The sequence below is a fragment of the Neophocaena asiaeorientalis genome, unplaced genomic scaffold, assembly GCF_003031525.2.
Source record: "Neophocaena asiaeorientalis asiaeorientalis breed wild unplaced genomic scaffold, Neophocaena_asiaeorientalis_V1.1 scaffold118, whole genome shotgun sequence".
Classification (NCBI taxonomy): Eukaryota; Metazoa; Chordata; class Mammalia; order Artiodactyla; family Phocoenidae; genus Neophocaena; species Neophocaena asiaeorientalis.
This window is the reverse complement of record NW_020175528.1, coordinates 10,723,458-10,737,054: the sequence shown is the minus strand read 5'-3', so window position 1 is coordinate 10,737,054 and position 13,597 is coordinate 10,723,458. Positions and strand designations below refer to the sequence as shown.

Sequence of the window (13,597 nt, the reverse complement as noted above, 5' to 3'; positions counted from 1 at the left end):
TTAAAAAAAAAAAAAAAAAAATCTGTGTCACACAGAACTCTCTATATTAAGTTCTGAACCTTCCAGAGCAACCCACAGATGGTTATTCCTGCTTCGCAGGAACCATTTTTCTCTCCACTACCATATTTATTGCATAGGATAACCCATAACAGGCTTTAACCACTAATTTGTTTAAGCTGCCTCGTAAATGTAGAATTTGTAAATGAAGTAATAAACAAGCCCAAGCCTATTCCATTGAATTAAGAAGTCCTATATTCTAAAACGTTAATCCTGTACATAAACTAAAGAAGTAAAACTGTGAGGTGACATGCTCAGCAGACTGTCTCAAAGCCATGAACGGTTCAATAATCACCGTGGAACAAGGTTACTCATACCTGATATTATTTATGACTCAGAGTATCTTTAAGGACTATTTCTGACATGCTGATTTAAGACTGTGTTTGATAATAAACATAACTGATCAGTAAATCGTCATTTAGTAAGAGTGCTTGTTCATACAATTAAAACTTTTAAAGTATATAATAAACAGATACAAAATCCCTACCCAACCCTGAGAAGTATGGGTCCTTCCGTTCCACAATGGAAAAGCACAGCAGATCCAGAGAGCCGACACTAAGGGTGGAAATACTCCATGCCTATTATGCTATGGTTCGTGAACCATTCTACTTGCATTTACAATGGTTTTGAAAATCATTCGTTAGTAGTTGTTACAAGGTATAACCAGTGTTTCAGGAGATGATGTAGCTGCCCCTTTTCAGGCTGGGTCCCTCAGCTAGACCACTTATCCTGTTTAAAAGTTACTTGTCCTCTCTCTACTTCCCCTAGGGTTCTATTCTGGGTTAGATGAAAGTAACTAATAGTTTAATTGGGGAAATTAAGTCAAGCAGGTACCTTAACCCAGGTAAAGCTGCACATCTTAAGAAGCTTCTAAGGGCATGGATGCTGATGTAGATCTGATGGAGCAGAAGAGGCCAAGACTGAGACACTTCATTAAGTTAAAGACAGGCTTGAACGATCCTGTTCCAAGACAACATTTGAAACTGGCAACAGGAGTACAGATGGCAGCTGAATCAGGCATTTTAAACTTGTAAAGCTGAATAATACTGTGGGTCTCATCATAACAGGCTAGTCCGGGTATAAATTAGCAGCCTGCGTAAGGACGTTTAAGCCAGGAATACCAGTTTTTAAAAACACTTGTAGCAGAGAATAAAAGGGAAAGAATCAGCAAGGGGACAAGGTTACTCGGGAAGAGCCTACACTTAAATTTCAGGCAACAATTTAAGAACCTGTTTTTGGATTGTAATCATCAAAGCTATCTTCCTAGGTTCGCTTCTTCAAAGAAGGGAAACAAACTATATACTTCGCCGCCTGTCATGTAGGGAAATGAGGGCTAAATTCATGCTGTTAGCTCTAAAACAAAATCATTCCAAAACATAACTGTAGCTATAGTAAACATTATTAGTGAGATGTGAAAATTCAGAAATGACCTTCCTTGTCAACTTACATCCAAACAGTTCATTTGTAAATTGTTAGCTCCAGTTTAAAAAAAAAAAAAAGACAAAATGTAACTGGATGGTCAAGAGATTTATGGGGGCAATTGCCCAGAGGGACTGCTGACAGCTGTGCAGGTCTGACCTCTGTGGAAGAGAGAGGGGAGCAAGGAGGCAGAGGAGGAAGATTCAGACTTCAGTGTAGTTTGAAGAAAGTTTTCTTTTTTTTTTTTTTTTTTGCGGTACGGGGCCTCTCACCGTTGCAGCCTCTCCCGGGGCGGAGCACAGGCTCCGGACACGCAGGCTCAGCGGCCCTGGCTCACGGACCCAGCCGCTCCGCGGCATGTGGGATCTTCCCGGACCGGGGCACGAACCCGTGTCCCCTGCATCGGCAGGCAGACTCTCAATCACTGCACCACCAGGGAAGCCCTGAAGAAAGTTTTGACCAGACTGATGAAAAGTCATCCAGCCAAAGTCACTCATCAGAGAAACCCCTACTGTCCCAGGAACAGGCTTGTCTTAGTATCATGTGCTCAGTTACTGGCTGGGAGCAGTCCATGCAAAGCATGGCATCAGCAAGAAAACAGTGCTGGGTTCAGAACACTGAGCTGGAGTCGCCCATCAATTACACTCCCTGCAGTAGGAGATCTGAGAGGCCCGTTCTCATGGCTGTCAGGCAAATCCAATGTTCATAAACCATTTCATTGATTATATGATACAGTGGTATGGTACAGGCCTTTAACTACACGAACTCAAAATTCCAAAATAGCAAAAGGTTTAAAATTTTCATATTCTCAGCACAATACGTATAATCTAGACTTGTAAATTAAAATAGGTACCAGACTGCAATTATTTTCAATAACTGTCCTCCTTGAGAATGAATTTAAATATTAATGACAATTGTTCCTTTTTATTTCTCTTCCTAACGATGGTCCCTAAAGTTTCTTAAGTATTATTAAAAAAAAAAAGTCACGGACAAAAAATTCAAAATGACCTGCTAGTTTTGCTCTTTCTCAATTCTTGATGATTAAATAGCTTAAAACTAAGAGAGAGAAAAAGATATTTCAAAGAGCCTGCCAAAGACTGCACTAAAAGAATAACCACATGCTACCATTCTGTTACATAAAATTCTAATTTTCTGCTCCCAAATTTTGTTGATTCTATTTGTAAGGATATCAAACACTGAATTAAAAATCTCATCAAGATAATTTTCACTGGTATATTTATTTTCATTTTCAAACCGTCAGTATAGAGAGCCAGAAATTCACATTTTACTCATGGGACTTGGGGGTGGGGGATTTAGGGGTGAGGTCACCAGTTCTTTTTTTTTTTTTTTTTAATGTTTTTTCGTCTGTTTATTAAAGTATAGTTGATTTACAATGTTGTGTTAGTTTCTGGTGTATAGCAAAGTGATTCAGTTCTATACACACACACACACACACACACACACACTCTTTCATGTTCTTTTCAAGTATGGTTTATTACAGGAAATTGAGCACAGTTCCCTGCACCATACAGTAGGACCTCGTTGTGTGAGGCCACCAATTCTTTAGGCACTCAAAGTAATCACAGTGCAATAAACTGGAGTCTTTAAATTACTAAAGACATCTTTTAACTAGCCCGAAACGGCAATAGTTCAGCCTGTGAGGAAGCCCAGCACTCTGTAGGGCATGCATCAAAGCACTGAAGTGACGTCTCCCCGCTTCTCCTACAGATAATGAGCTGCACGGTCCAGGGAATCACACCCCAAGTAACACAAGCGATGGACCCGGAAGGAACACCACCATTAACAACGAATTCGACACCGTCGTCTTGCCTGGGCTTTACCTCGTCATCTTTGTGGCAAGCATCTTGCTGAATGGTCTAGCAGTGTGGATCTTCTTCCACATTAGGAATAAAACCAGCTTCATATTTTATCTCAAGAACATAGTGGTTGCTGACCTCATAATGACGCTGACGTTTCCATTTCGAATAGTCCACGATGCAGGATTTGGACCTTGGGACTTCAAGTTTATCCTCTGCCGATACACTTCGGTTTTATTTTACGCCAACATGTATACTTCCATCGTGTTTCTCGGGCTGATAAGCATTGATCGCTACCTGAAGGTGGTAAAGCCGTTTGGCGACTCTCGCATGTACAGCATAACCTTTACAAAGATTTTGTCTTTTGGTGTCTGGGTGCTCATGGCTATCCTGTCCTTGCCAAACATCATTCTAACAAATGGTCAACCAACTAGGGAAAATATTCATGAGTGCATGAAACTTAAGAGTCCTTTGGGAGTGAAATGGCACAAGGCCATCATTTATGTCAATAGCTGCTTGTTTGTGGTTGTGCTGGCGATGCTGATAGGATGTTACATAGCCATATCCAGGTACATCCACAAATCCAGCAGGCAGTTCGTGAGCCAGTCCAGCCGAAAGCGAAGACATAACCAGAGCATTAGAGTGGTCGTGGCCGTGTTTTTCACCTGTTTCCTACCCTATCACTTGTGCAGGATTCCTTTCACTTTTAGTCACCTGGACAGACTCTTAGATGAATCGGCACACGAAATCCTATATTACTGCAAAGAAATGACGCTTTTCTTGTCTGCGTGCAACGTGTGCCTGGATCCGATAATTTACTTTTTTATGTGCCGCTCATTCTCAAGAAGGCTGTTCAAGAAATCAAATATGAGAACGAGGAGTGAGAGCATCCGATCACTGCAAAGTGTCAGAAGATCAGAGGTCCGCATATACTATGATTATACTGATGTGTAGGAGTTAAAGGCCACCAGGGCTTCCCTTGTTTGTCGAAGTCAATGTGTACAAACTGTAAATAAATTTGTCTTTCGATTACCCTCGCTTGAGCCCATCGAAATATGGATGAAAAGAGAACTGAGATGATATGAAACTGGGGTATAATTTGGAACTGAGAAAAACATTAAGGCATACCAAAAAAGTGAAATTAACAAGAGGTGGTGTGTCGCTGTGTGGCAGGGATCATGGCTCAAGGTTGAAGGAGCAGATTACAGGTGCAGAAAAGGCCACAGCGATGCCAGCGCACGGCAAGAAATGCTTCCAGGAAATGCTGGTGCTCTGAAGCCACTTCTGAAAGAAGAGGAAGTAGAGGGAACTCTATCTAACCTGGATCCCTAAGATTTGGGAAAGAAAATGCTGTTTTCAACACAGCTCATTCACTGCAGATGTAACTGAGTGAATATGGATTGCTAGATCTTTCTGTCATTGTATCTATGGCCCATACACAACCTTTAGCCATGATCCCCTGTCTGTGTTTATTTATGTCTTATGCATATGAGAAAAACTTGCACAGTGAGGGGTGGGGGGTAGGCAAGAAAGTTCAACTGTGTTTTTTTTAAGCAACGCATTTGAAAGGCTTAAGTCAATTAACTGATTTTAAACTTAGATTATTTCAGAGGAAAAAAAAAAGTCTGACCAAAAAAAAAAAAAGAGAGTATTAAGACAAGTAGATTTTGGATAAAACACTCTGAACTTATGTTTGACATTATTATACCCTATGGTGCATTTGAATCCTCCTGTACTAAGGGTAGAGAAGAGAATGTGAAGGCTTGGTTAATAATCAAGTATATATAGTTTATTCAAAAGCCACTTAATAGTCCTTATTTTAGAAAAACTAGAGTTTTAAAATAGTCTTCCTTTTGAGCTATATCCCATCATTAATAGGGATATCATTAGTTTAAAAGTAACACCTTCAGTAGAAGAACAGAGCTCAATAAATCCAGTCAAAAAAGACTGAGTAGCTTTTAAAATCTTAGAATAGTTTCTGCTTCGATATAAACCTTTGAGCCTTCATTCTTTTTCAAAGCCTTCAGCTGCTTGACCACTGACTAGATGCCTCATTTGTTCCTAACACTCAACAAGGAACCAGGGGAGCATTAAAAGAACAGGAGTGAAGGCATGTTTGCTGAGGAAAAGGGAACATTACCGGTTAACGGAGACAAAGCAGACATACACATGCAAAACAGTGCGATATTTTATTTAGACTCTTGTAAACGATCTGCCTGCTTAATTCTAAAAAGCTAAAGTGAGCAAAAAAGAAGTCAAATATCCCACTCAAAAGTGATACTACCCACTTCCATGTGTGTGTGTGTGTGTGTGTGTGTGTGTGTGTATTCTGTTAAAGGCATGTTCACCTCAGAACCTAAAAACTAAGAACCTACCATCTTTAATAGCATCAATGGCTCCATTTGGTGCTCTGAAATTTACCAAACCCCAGACTTCATTTAATCCTCTAAAATTCAGGCCTCAGTCTAAGAGGTCCTTAAAATATTTCAATCCCACTTTCATGTTTCTAAAATTGGATTGCTGTAGAGTTAGTGGGTACATTTTATGTAAGGGTGGATTTATTCTCTGAAATTACATGATTAAATCAATGGGACATCTTAAAACATTGACTCAGGAAAAAAATAGAAAGGATTATCCCTATTTTTTTAAAGCTACATTACCAAAACATCAGAATCATACTGCTTGTTTTTCACACCAATGCTCACATTGTGGTCACAAAAATTACTTATCCAGGCCAACCAAGAATGAATCATTTATATAACTAACATAATATCAACAGGAACAGCATAAAATATTGTGCTGGTGTCATAAGTTAATACAAACTACTGCATTAATACTGAAGAAAACAAGAATTCTATTTGACTGGTTTTTAATTAATTGATAATTTGGAAACAATCTTAAACTTGAAATCTAAAATTTCTTACATGGAGCCTTTGGATTATATTCAATATTTCAGGACCTTCTTAAGGCAGCAATAAATAACAAAGTTATTCTTTATTTTATGCAAATGAGAAACATATTCGGATACTTTCAAAAAGAAATTTTTCTATTACTTATAAAACTTACATGCAGAGAAACTGACTAATAGAAAATCTTCAGTGGATTACTAACTCTGTTATATTCATTATACCATTCATACCATTTTCTTCTCATTTCCAAACAGTATACCATAATTTTTTTCTCAACTAAAGCTTCAAGGGAATGGTAACAAGGAAAATCCATAAATTTAGGTAAATAGCTAAGCCAAAATTGTGCATAGAGACAGTACAACCTAAACCACAAATTTTATGATCATTTTGGAGAAATGTGATATATATGAAAAAAATAAACAAAAAAACAACAAGGGCAAAATAAAGCTTGGTGGGGTCACTTAAATCTCATAAATAGAGAGTTTTCTCCCAGACAGAACACCGCAAAAAGACAGCTATCAAATCAATAAATACTTACTAGGCACATACCATGTAAAAAAAAAAAAAAAGTCTAACATTATATTTACAATAATCTTTGGCTATATCTAAGTAAATTATAAAAGTAAACATTTCTTAAGATCAAACATTTTCAAATTTCAACATAAACATCTGGTAGATGCTGACTTAGCTCCCGTCCCCAGCCCTCTAGCACCATCTAGTGGTAAAATTCATGAAACAACTGAAGAAAACGACTCCTGTCCTATTTACTGCTTGTGACTGACTACACAATAACATGGCCTAACCCTTCCCCCCTCCCCCGAGTATTCCTTCAGTCATCTCTAATGCTAATGTACACCAAAAACAGTCCTGGAGCTGCCCAGACAAATGTATGCTGGAAATGTTTAAAAAAATAATTAATACCTATAAGAAATTATCTTACAGATGTTAAAAAAACTAAAAAGGCTGCAACATACATGGATTTCACAGGGAAAATGGAACAAATACTGGCTGCTCTTTCTTGACATACAAAAAAATTTTAATTAAATATAAAATGATTTATTAGAGTTTATTTATTAGAGTTGAAGAAGGAGGAATAAGATCGTCAGTGTTAAAATTTTTAACGTATCAAGAAATGCGTGGGATTCAAATGGCAACTTTTATTTTGAATATTCTAAAGTTTTTCTTATAAGCTACAATAACAAGAAATCATCTAAAATGATTTTTATAATGGTGTAATGTGGCTATCAGACCACCTATCTTTTCTTCTCCTCATTTGAAAACGCAAGATATGGAACTGGAAATTCCTTTCTTTCAAACAGCTTCATTGGCAAGTGTTCTTGATAAAGTGGCCAATTTCTCTTTGAATAAGGCCAGAGAATATCCACTGGTTGCAGCAGTTCTCAGAAATGAGCCACACATCTGATTAGATCAGCCTAGCTTATGAACAAGAAGCTAGAATTAGTCACCAGACCGCCCGAAGTTTCCAAGTCTAAGTTTAGGTTTAAATGTTATAAACAAGACTTTCCAACAACACTCTAGACATGTTAACCTGGACACACATATAAACACACAGCATGTATAACGAGGGCTAATAGATTTAGTATAACAAACATGACTCAGCTCCTTAACCTATGATGGTTTTCAAATAGTCCTTAGAAACAGACCTTAAACACCCCATCCCATGCTTGTTACTACTAGCCCAAACCAAAATACTTTCAGTAACAGTGAAGCCATCTGTCAAGTATCAAAAATAAATATCTCTGTGTTTCCTCAAAAAGCCTGAACCATATCACCAGTGTCTTTAGAATTTTATGTGTGTTTTATGCAGCTAGAGAAATGCCACCATTAAACACAATGGAAAAATGAATAAATATAAAAGGACATGAATACTGGGCAGAACACTTACATGATATAAATTTGGAATCATCTAGATCAGGGCTTCTCAACCCCATCAAACCCAATGCACTCTTTCTGTGGGATGTATTTCAACCTATTTTTAGTACAGTGATGTGAAAGCCAGACATAATACAACCTATCTACACACACAGACCTCACTTTGCGCGGTAGTGTGGGACCATAAAAATATGGACTGCATCGCTTTCTCTACCTCATCCAAGGAGGCTCCTTAACCCTGGAACTTGATTAACAGCATCACCATCCACCGAGGCACCTGAACTGGAAATTCTGAGTCATCCTATGACCCCTCTTGCCCTCACCCCTATTAGCAGCCCTGCACCAAATCTTGCAGATTTGCCCTCAGATACAGTGGGCAAGCTAGGCCTCCACCCGGCCTGGCCCTGCGTCGGGCTTGCCTCAGGCCGGGGGAGGCTGTGTCGTCTCATGGACCAGCAAGGACCTGGGAGCACAGCAAACCTGGCTCCCACCTCCCACCGTACGTACGCCCAGCTGAGAGGAGAAAACAAACCAACTGCACCACGATTCTAAACTGCCGGCACTGCTGCTAGAGGCCTCAGGTTCTCCCTTCCGTCCCAGGCCCTCACATACTCTTCTTGCCTAGTACTTTTAACACTCAATGGTTATTTTCTAATGAAATAAAAATAGCTAACTTTTATTGGGCACTCCCTACACAGCAGGCATCGTTCTCAGCACCTGACCTGCATCAACTACCTTCATGCCCTTGATAAACCCCTGAGGAAGCACCAGTCTTACCCTAACGTTCTCAAGGTCACACAGGTCAGAAAAGCTGTTGCTGGGATCCAGACTCAGGCCACCTGGCTCCAGAAGTTCTGGCTTTAACCACGGCTCCATGCTGAAATGAAACGCACGCCTCAAGGTATTAATGACACGACCAAAAGCCTTGCCAATTATTTATGTTACCGAATGCTAGGAGCACAAACTACTTCACCACTGCAGATAAGGCTGGGGTTGAAGTTGAGAAGCACCCTTAAGCAAAGCCTCAATAATTTCTTTACTAAATATGAAAGATTATACTCACTATTAAGAGAACATTAAGTTAAGCCTATTTAAGTTAAGCCTATCAATCACACGTATTTGATCTTTTTATTCCCTTATAATTCAGATGAGCATATAGTTCAGGATCAAAACCTAGATAACTTTTGAGAGTGAAAGTGTCACGTACTGAGCTGGCACGGGTGTAAACTGAGACAGTGCGGGCAAACCCGTGGGCATAGCGCATCTGAAAATTCGCGTCTACGTTAGGATTGCGTTACCCAGTTAAACAAGCAGCTTAGGACAAGGAAAAAGGGCTCAGGGAATCCAGCCATTTCATCAGCGAGAGGCCCCACAGTGAAGCTTCTTCCATCCAGTTTACTAACACAAACTGGGAAGCCCTGGATGCTGGAGGAGCAGGTATTCAACAAAAATCTCTAATGGAGGTTTCCTGGGTGGGTGGATAACGGTTTCTAGGTTAGTGGTCGCTGCTAGCGGCTTTGTTCAACGCCACAGTTAAGAACCCAGCTCACCCAAGTTGAGTATTTTTATTTGCCTTGGCTTCCTGAGGGAACACAAAAGCTAAATTCTAGTTTAAATTCTCTCTCTCCTCTACAGCAAAACCATCACAAATCTTTTGTCCCACTATTAACGACTAAGTACGAAATTTATGATTGGTATGATTTCAACAGGATTTTAGAGAGGGAGGCTGCATTTGTCCTTCCAACACACAGGCCTCCGTCGAGACAACTAAACAAACAGGCTGGTCAGGAGGCTGGGCCACTGAGGGCACTGACGTCACCAACGAACTACAACTCGGGTTAGATAAACACCCCCTACAGGAAGCCTGCCAGGCTCGCGAAGGAGGAGTAGAACATGGGATCCGAACGAGCCTTCCGGTCATGATGGAGTCACACAAGTGGAACCATCCGTCCTCATTCAACCCACCCCGTGATCCCTGGGAATAAGACAAGGGCAACACGCACCGCTGCTCCCTGAACAGCTCACCTGAGGACTAAACACAGAAACTTGGCCTCACTGATTCTTCATTCTGATGACGCCAACTGGTCCATGCAAAACAGCCTAAGAATCACTGCTGTGCTCCAAATATGAACTAAACAGGTACGTAGCTCTCTACAGCATTAATGGCCTAAAACCACAGAAAAATTTCTCGGTCACGCTGCCAAGGAAACTGAATTGCCGAAGAGGACCACACAACACTCGCGCAAAGCAGAAGCACATACAAGCGTGCTCTAGCTAACAGCAGTTTGCTGCACAGAGAAGAAGACTGAGTCTACAAATATCAGGTGTGCTTAGTCTTGGGGGGGTGGGGACAACAACAACAAAAAGCTGCATGAGCTCACCCACAGCATTCAGTTAACATCAGGCAAGTTCGCTGAAGTCTCCCCACCACAAAACCTTCCCCTCAACATGCTAGCGCCTGCTCTTCACACATCACGCAGCCGGAACAGGCGACATCTATTTGTCAGAACAACTCTGGGAAAGTTTATCTAACTGATAAAAGGTTTATCTAACTGATATCGAGGCACGGGGAAGTCATTCTGCCCTATACGTGAGTTGACTTGAATTTCGTGCTAACAGAACAGCCTGTTTGTGACCTATCAAATGTATACTGTACATCTGCTTTAATTATTAAAGAAAAGGGTGCACAGACCAGAAGTAAAGGCCCTTGTTAAAAGTAAGGATTAAAATCTTCCCTTCCTGGGGTGCCAGCGTTGGTCCTCCTTCCATGACAAGACGCCCGTCCCAGGGGCCAAGGCCACACTGACTCACTGTGTACGTGCCGATCTTTTTTTGGAAACCATGCAGGAATGTATCCCTGACTTGTTTTATGTGCTCTGTTCTGAGAAGACATAAAACTGTGCTGAAAACCATGTTTCTCCAGAGCAGTTCCTCAAGTATCTGAGAGGCTGTCTCCTGGGCTTTAGTCCTCAGTTTGGCTCAGATCAAACATTTTTCTATTCCTGTTACAGATTGTTTATTATTTTCATTGACATAATAAAAATGAAGTATTCATTCTCTATGAGTCTCTTTCTGGCCGAAGATTCTCATTCTAGCCGAAGCTTCTCTCAGTGACTTCTGAGGGCTCATTTTCCTAACTTGTTCTAACGATTTACTAAAAAAGCTGAGCCGTCAGAGTGCTAAGTAAATAAACCGTCTTATAAAGCAGCGCGCAATCCTCTAAGGGACCCATCCTAGGATGAATCATTATGCAGGTCGGGGGTCCAGAAACCTACGGAAGGAACTCAAAAGTGGGCAGATACAAATGAGTAGATGATTTGATGCCACTGGGTTAACAGTATTTAAAAATATCCACAGTCCTTGTTTTCAGATTAATTCCATCGTCTCTCTTATCTTTACCTACAGGACCAGAGCATACAGTTGCGGGATATTCCCTGTCTCTCCCCTGTGTGTTTTGGTAACACACATTCACTCAACAAACATTTCTGAGAGCCTGCTATAGGAGCGGGCACTGGTGAGACCAAAACAAGCCAACCAAGGCAGCCACTGCCCACTCCAGCTGAGATTGATATAAAAACACAGGCCATGTGGGAAGTATATGAACAATGCCAAGATATCAGGGACACGCCCAGGGATAGTGACAGGTGAACTGAGTCTTAAGAGCAGTATGGAAATAATGAGAAAGGATACATTTTGGAGACTCCGAGGGATAAAAGAAAATGCCCTCTGGCTTTATGAGCACCTTTCCAAAAATCCATACATAGAAGAGGAAATACATGCACTGAGATTTTGTTTTTGTGACTATGAGTTCTCAATTTTGACTCTTTGCTAATATCATCAACTGAAATTCATTCTTTCTGATTCTTAAGGTTAAACCCAGTCTAATCTTAGCAACACAGAAAACCTGTTTGAGCAATTCAACTAATTGAGACTGGGTATTCAACTCATGACTCAACGTCAGTGCCTATTTCAAAGTGAGGTTTTTGTTAGCCGTCCACAAAATATGTAAATATTGCACATATCAATTCTTTTTATGAACTGTTACTGGTGCCAACCTTCCAGAAGGTGGAGCTATCGTACCAGACATTTGTTTCTCCAATAACTCTCAGATAAAGGTAAGCACACAACTGCTAACGAATTTCCGTGCCTGTCGCTCATTTCAAGAGGTTAAAATAAACAAACAAAAAAGCACTGTTTTACAGTATAGTGACTAATTATGTTTTAAAGACATAATTTCTGCCACACTCTTCCACTATCCTAAATCAATACACTGACTTTGGCAGGATTTGATGCTTCACATAGAGAAACACAAAAAGGCATGTCTGCATTCCATGTTTTTCTACCAGATCACACTTTTTAAAGCACGTCTTCAATTATTGTATCACAAAGCTCGAAGGCGTCATGGTACAGTGAATTATGAACGCCTCACCATGACGATCAAGATATCCTCACGTTATGCCCCACCCGCCTCGGCTGACTTTTCTTCCCTGATGCCTTAGCTTACACTGTTCTTTTCCTCCCAGATTGACTTTCACCCCATTCTAGGCATAAAAGAGCCATCATTTCAGACACCAGCTCCTTCACAGATCCTTTTCGAGGGCAACTTCCAAACTCACTTCCTTTCTTCTTCTTTTTTTTTGGCCATGAGGATTGAACTCTGGGCCTCATCAGTGGAAGTGTGGAGTCCTAACCACCGGACCTCCAGGGAATTCCCTAAATTCATTTCCTTTAAATTTCTCTGCACTTTCCTATAATGTTTCTATTAAGCCTTGTACTAAAATTCTCTGTATCCTTAACCCACTATATCTCTCAATGTCCAGTGGAATCCTGTCTGCAAACATAACCCCCTCTCCACACACACACACACACACACACACACACACACACACACACACACACACACACACACACACACACACACACACACACACACACACACACACACACACACACACACACACACACACACACACACACACACACACACACACACACCGCTCTAAATCACTTGTCAGCAAAGCTTTATTTTTTATTTATTTATTTTTTTTTTTAAAGCTTTATTTTAACTTTTTTAAAACAATGTAACCCAGTAAAGAGCTCCTGAAGTTAAAATAGATTCACTGAAAATGTCCATATCTATCTAAATGTCCATCAATAGGGACTGACTAAATAAATTATGGGATACTACAAAGCTATGCAGAAAAAATGGCATAATTATATAGGGCTAACGTGAGTAAGTCCCCAAGACAGCAAGTGGGAAAAAGCAAATTGCTCTAGTGTGGCTAACCGTCCAGTGAAGCAAGTGGGAAAAATTGGGGATAAGGCAGTAACAATAAAGTTGTTTTTGTACCTAAAGAAAAGATTTTGGAGTAAGGAACAAAATAAGACATTTATAGAAGTAAAGTAAACCAGCTTTTAAGGCAGTCGTTGCCAGGCTGGATGGAAAATGACTGGAAACGATAACAGACCTTGGAGGATTCCCCGTGTTAGACTCACTCTATT

At 40.4% G+C, this 13,597-nt stretch overlaps 2 protein-coding genes across 6 annotated transcripts in view; one reads left to right on the top strand and one right to left on the bottom strand.

The window, feature by feature from the left end:
* Nucleotides 1-4,733, top strand: part of GPR87 (G protein-coupled receptor 87) — a 24,738-nt gene extending 20,005 nt beyond the window's left edge. For 2 of the 5 annotated variants that reach the window (XM_024769074.1, XM_024769073.1), the window contains one exon: nt 3,205-4,682. In XM_024769074.1, the coding sequence (XP_024624842.1) occupies nt 3,205-4,247 (1,043 nt within the window). In that variant the 3' untranslated portion in view covers nt 4,248-4,682. Of the gene's footprint in view, nt 1-3,204 lie in introns of all 5 variants that reach the window. The other 3 variants (XM_024769075.1, XM_024769072.1, XM_024769071.1) reach the window with 3 other exon arrangements.
* MED12L (mediator complex subunit 12L) overlaps nt 1-13,597 on the bottom strand; it is a 313,136-nt gene that overhangs the window by 126,744 nt on the left and 172,795 nt on the right. The gene's annotated exons all lie outside the window — the stretch shown is intronic.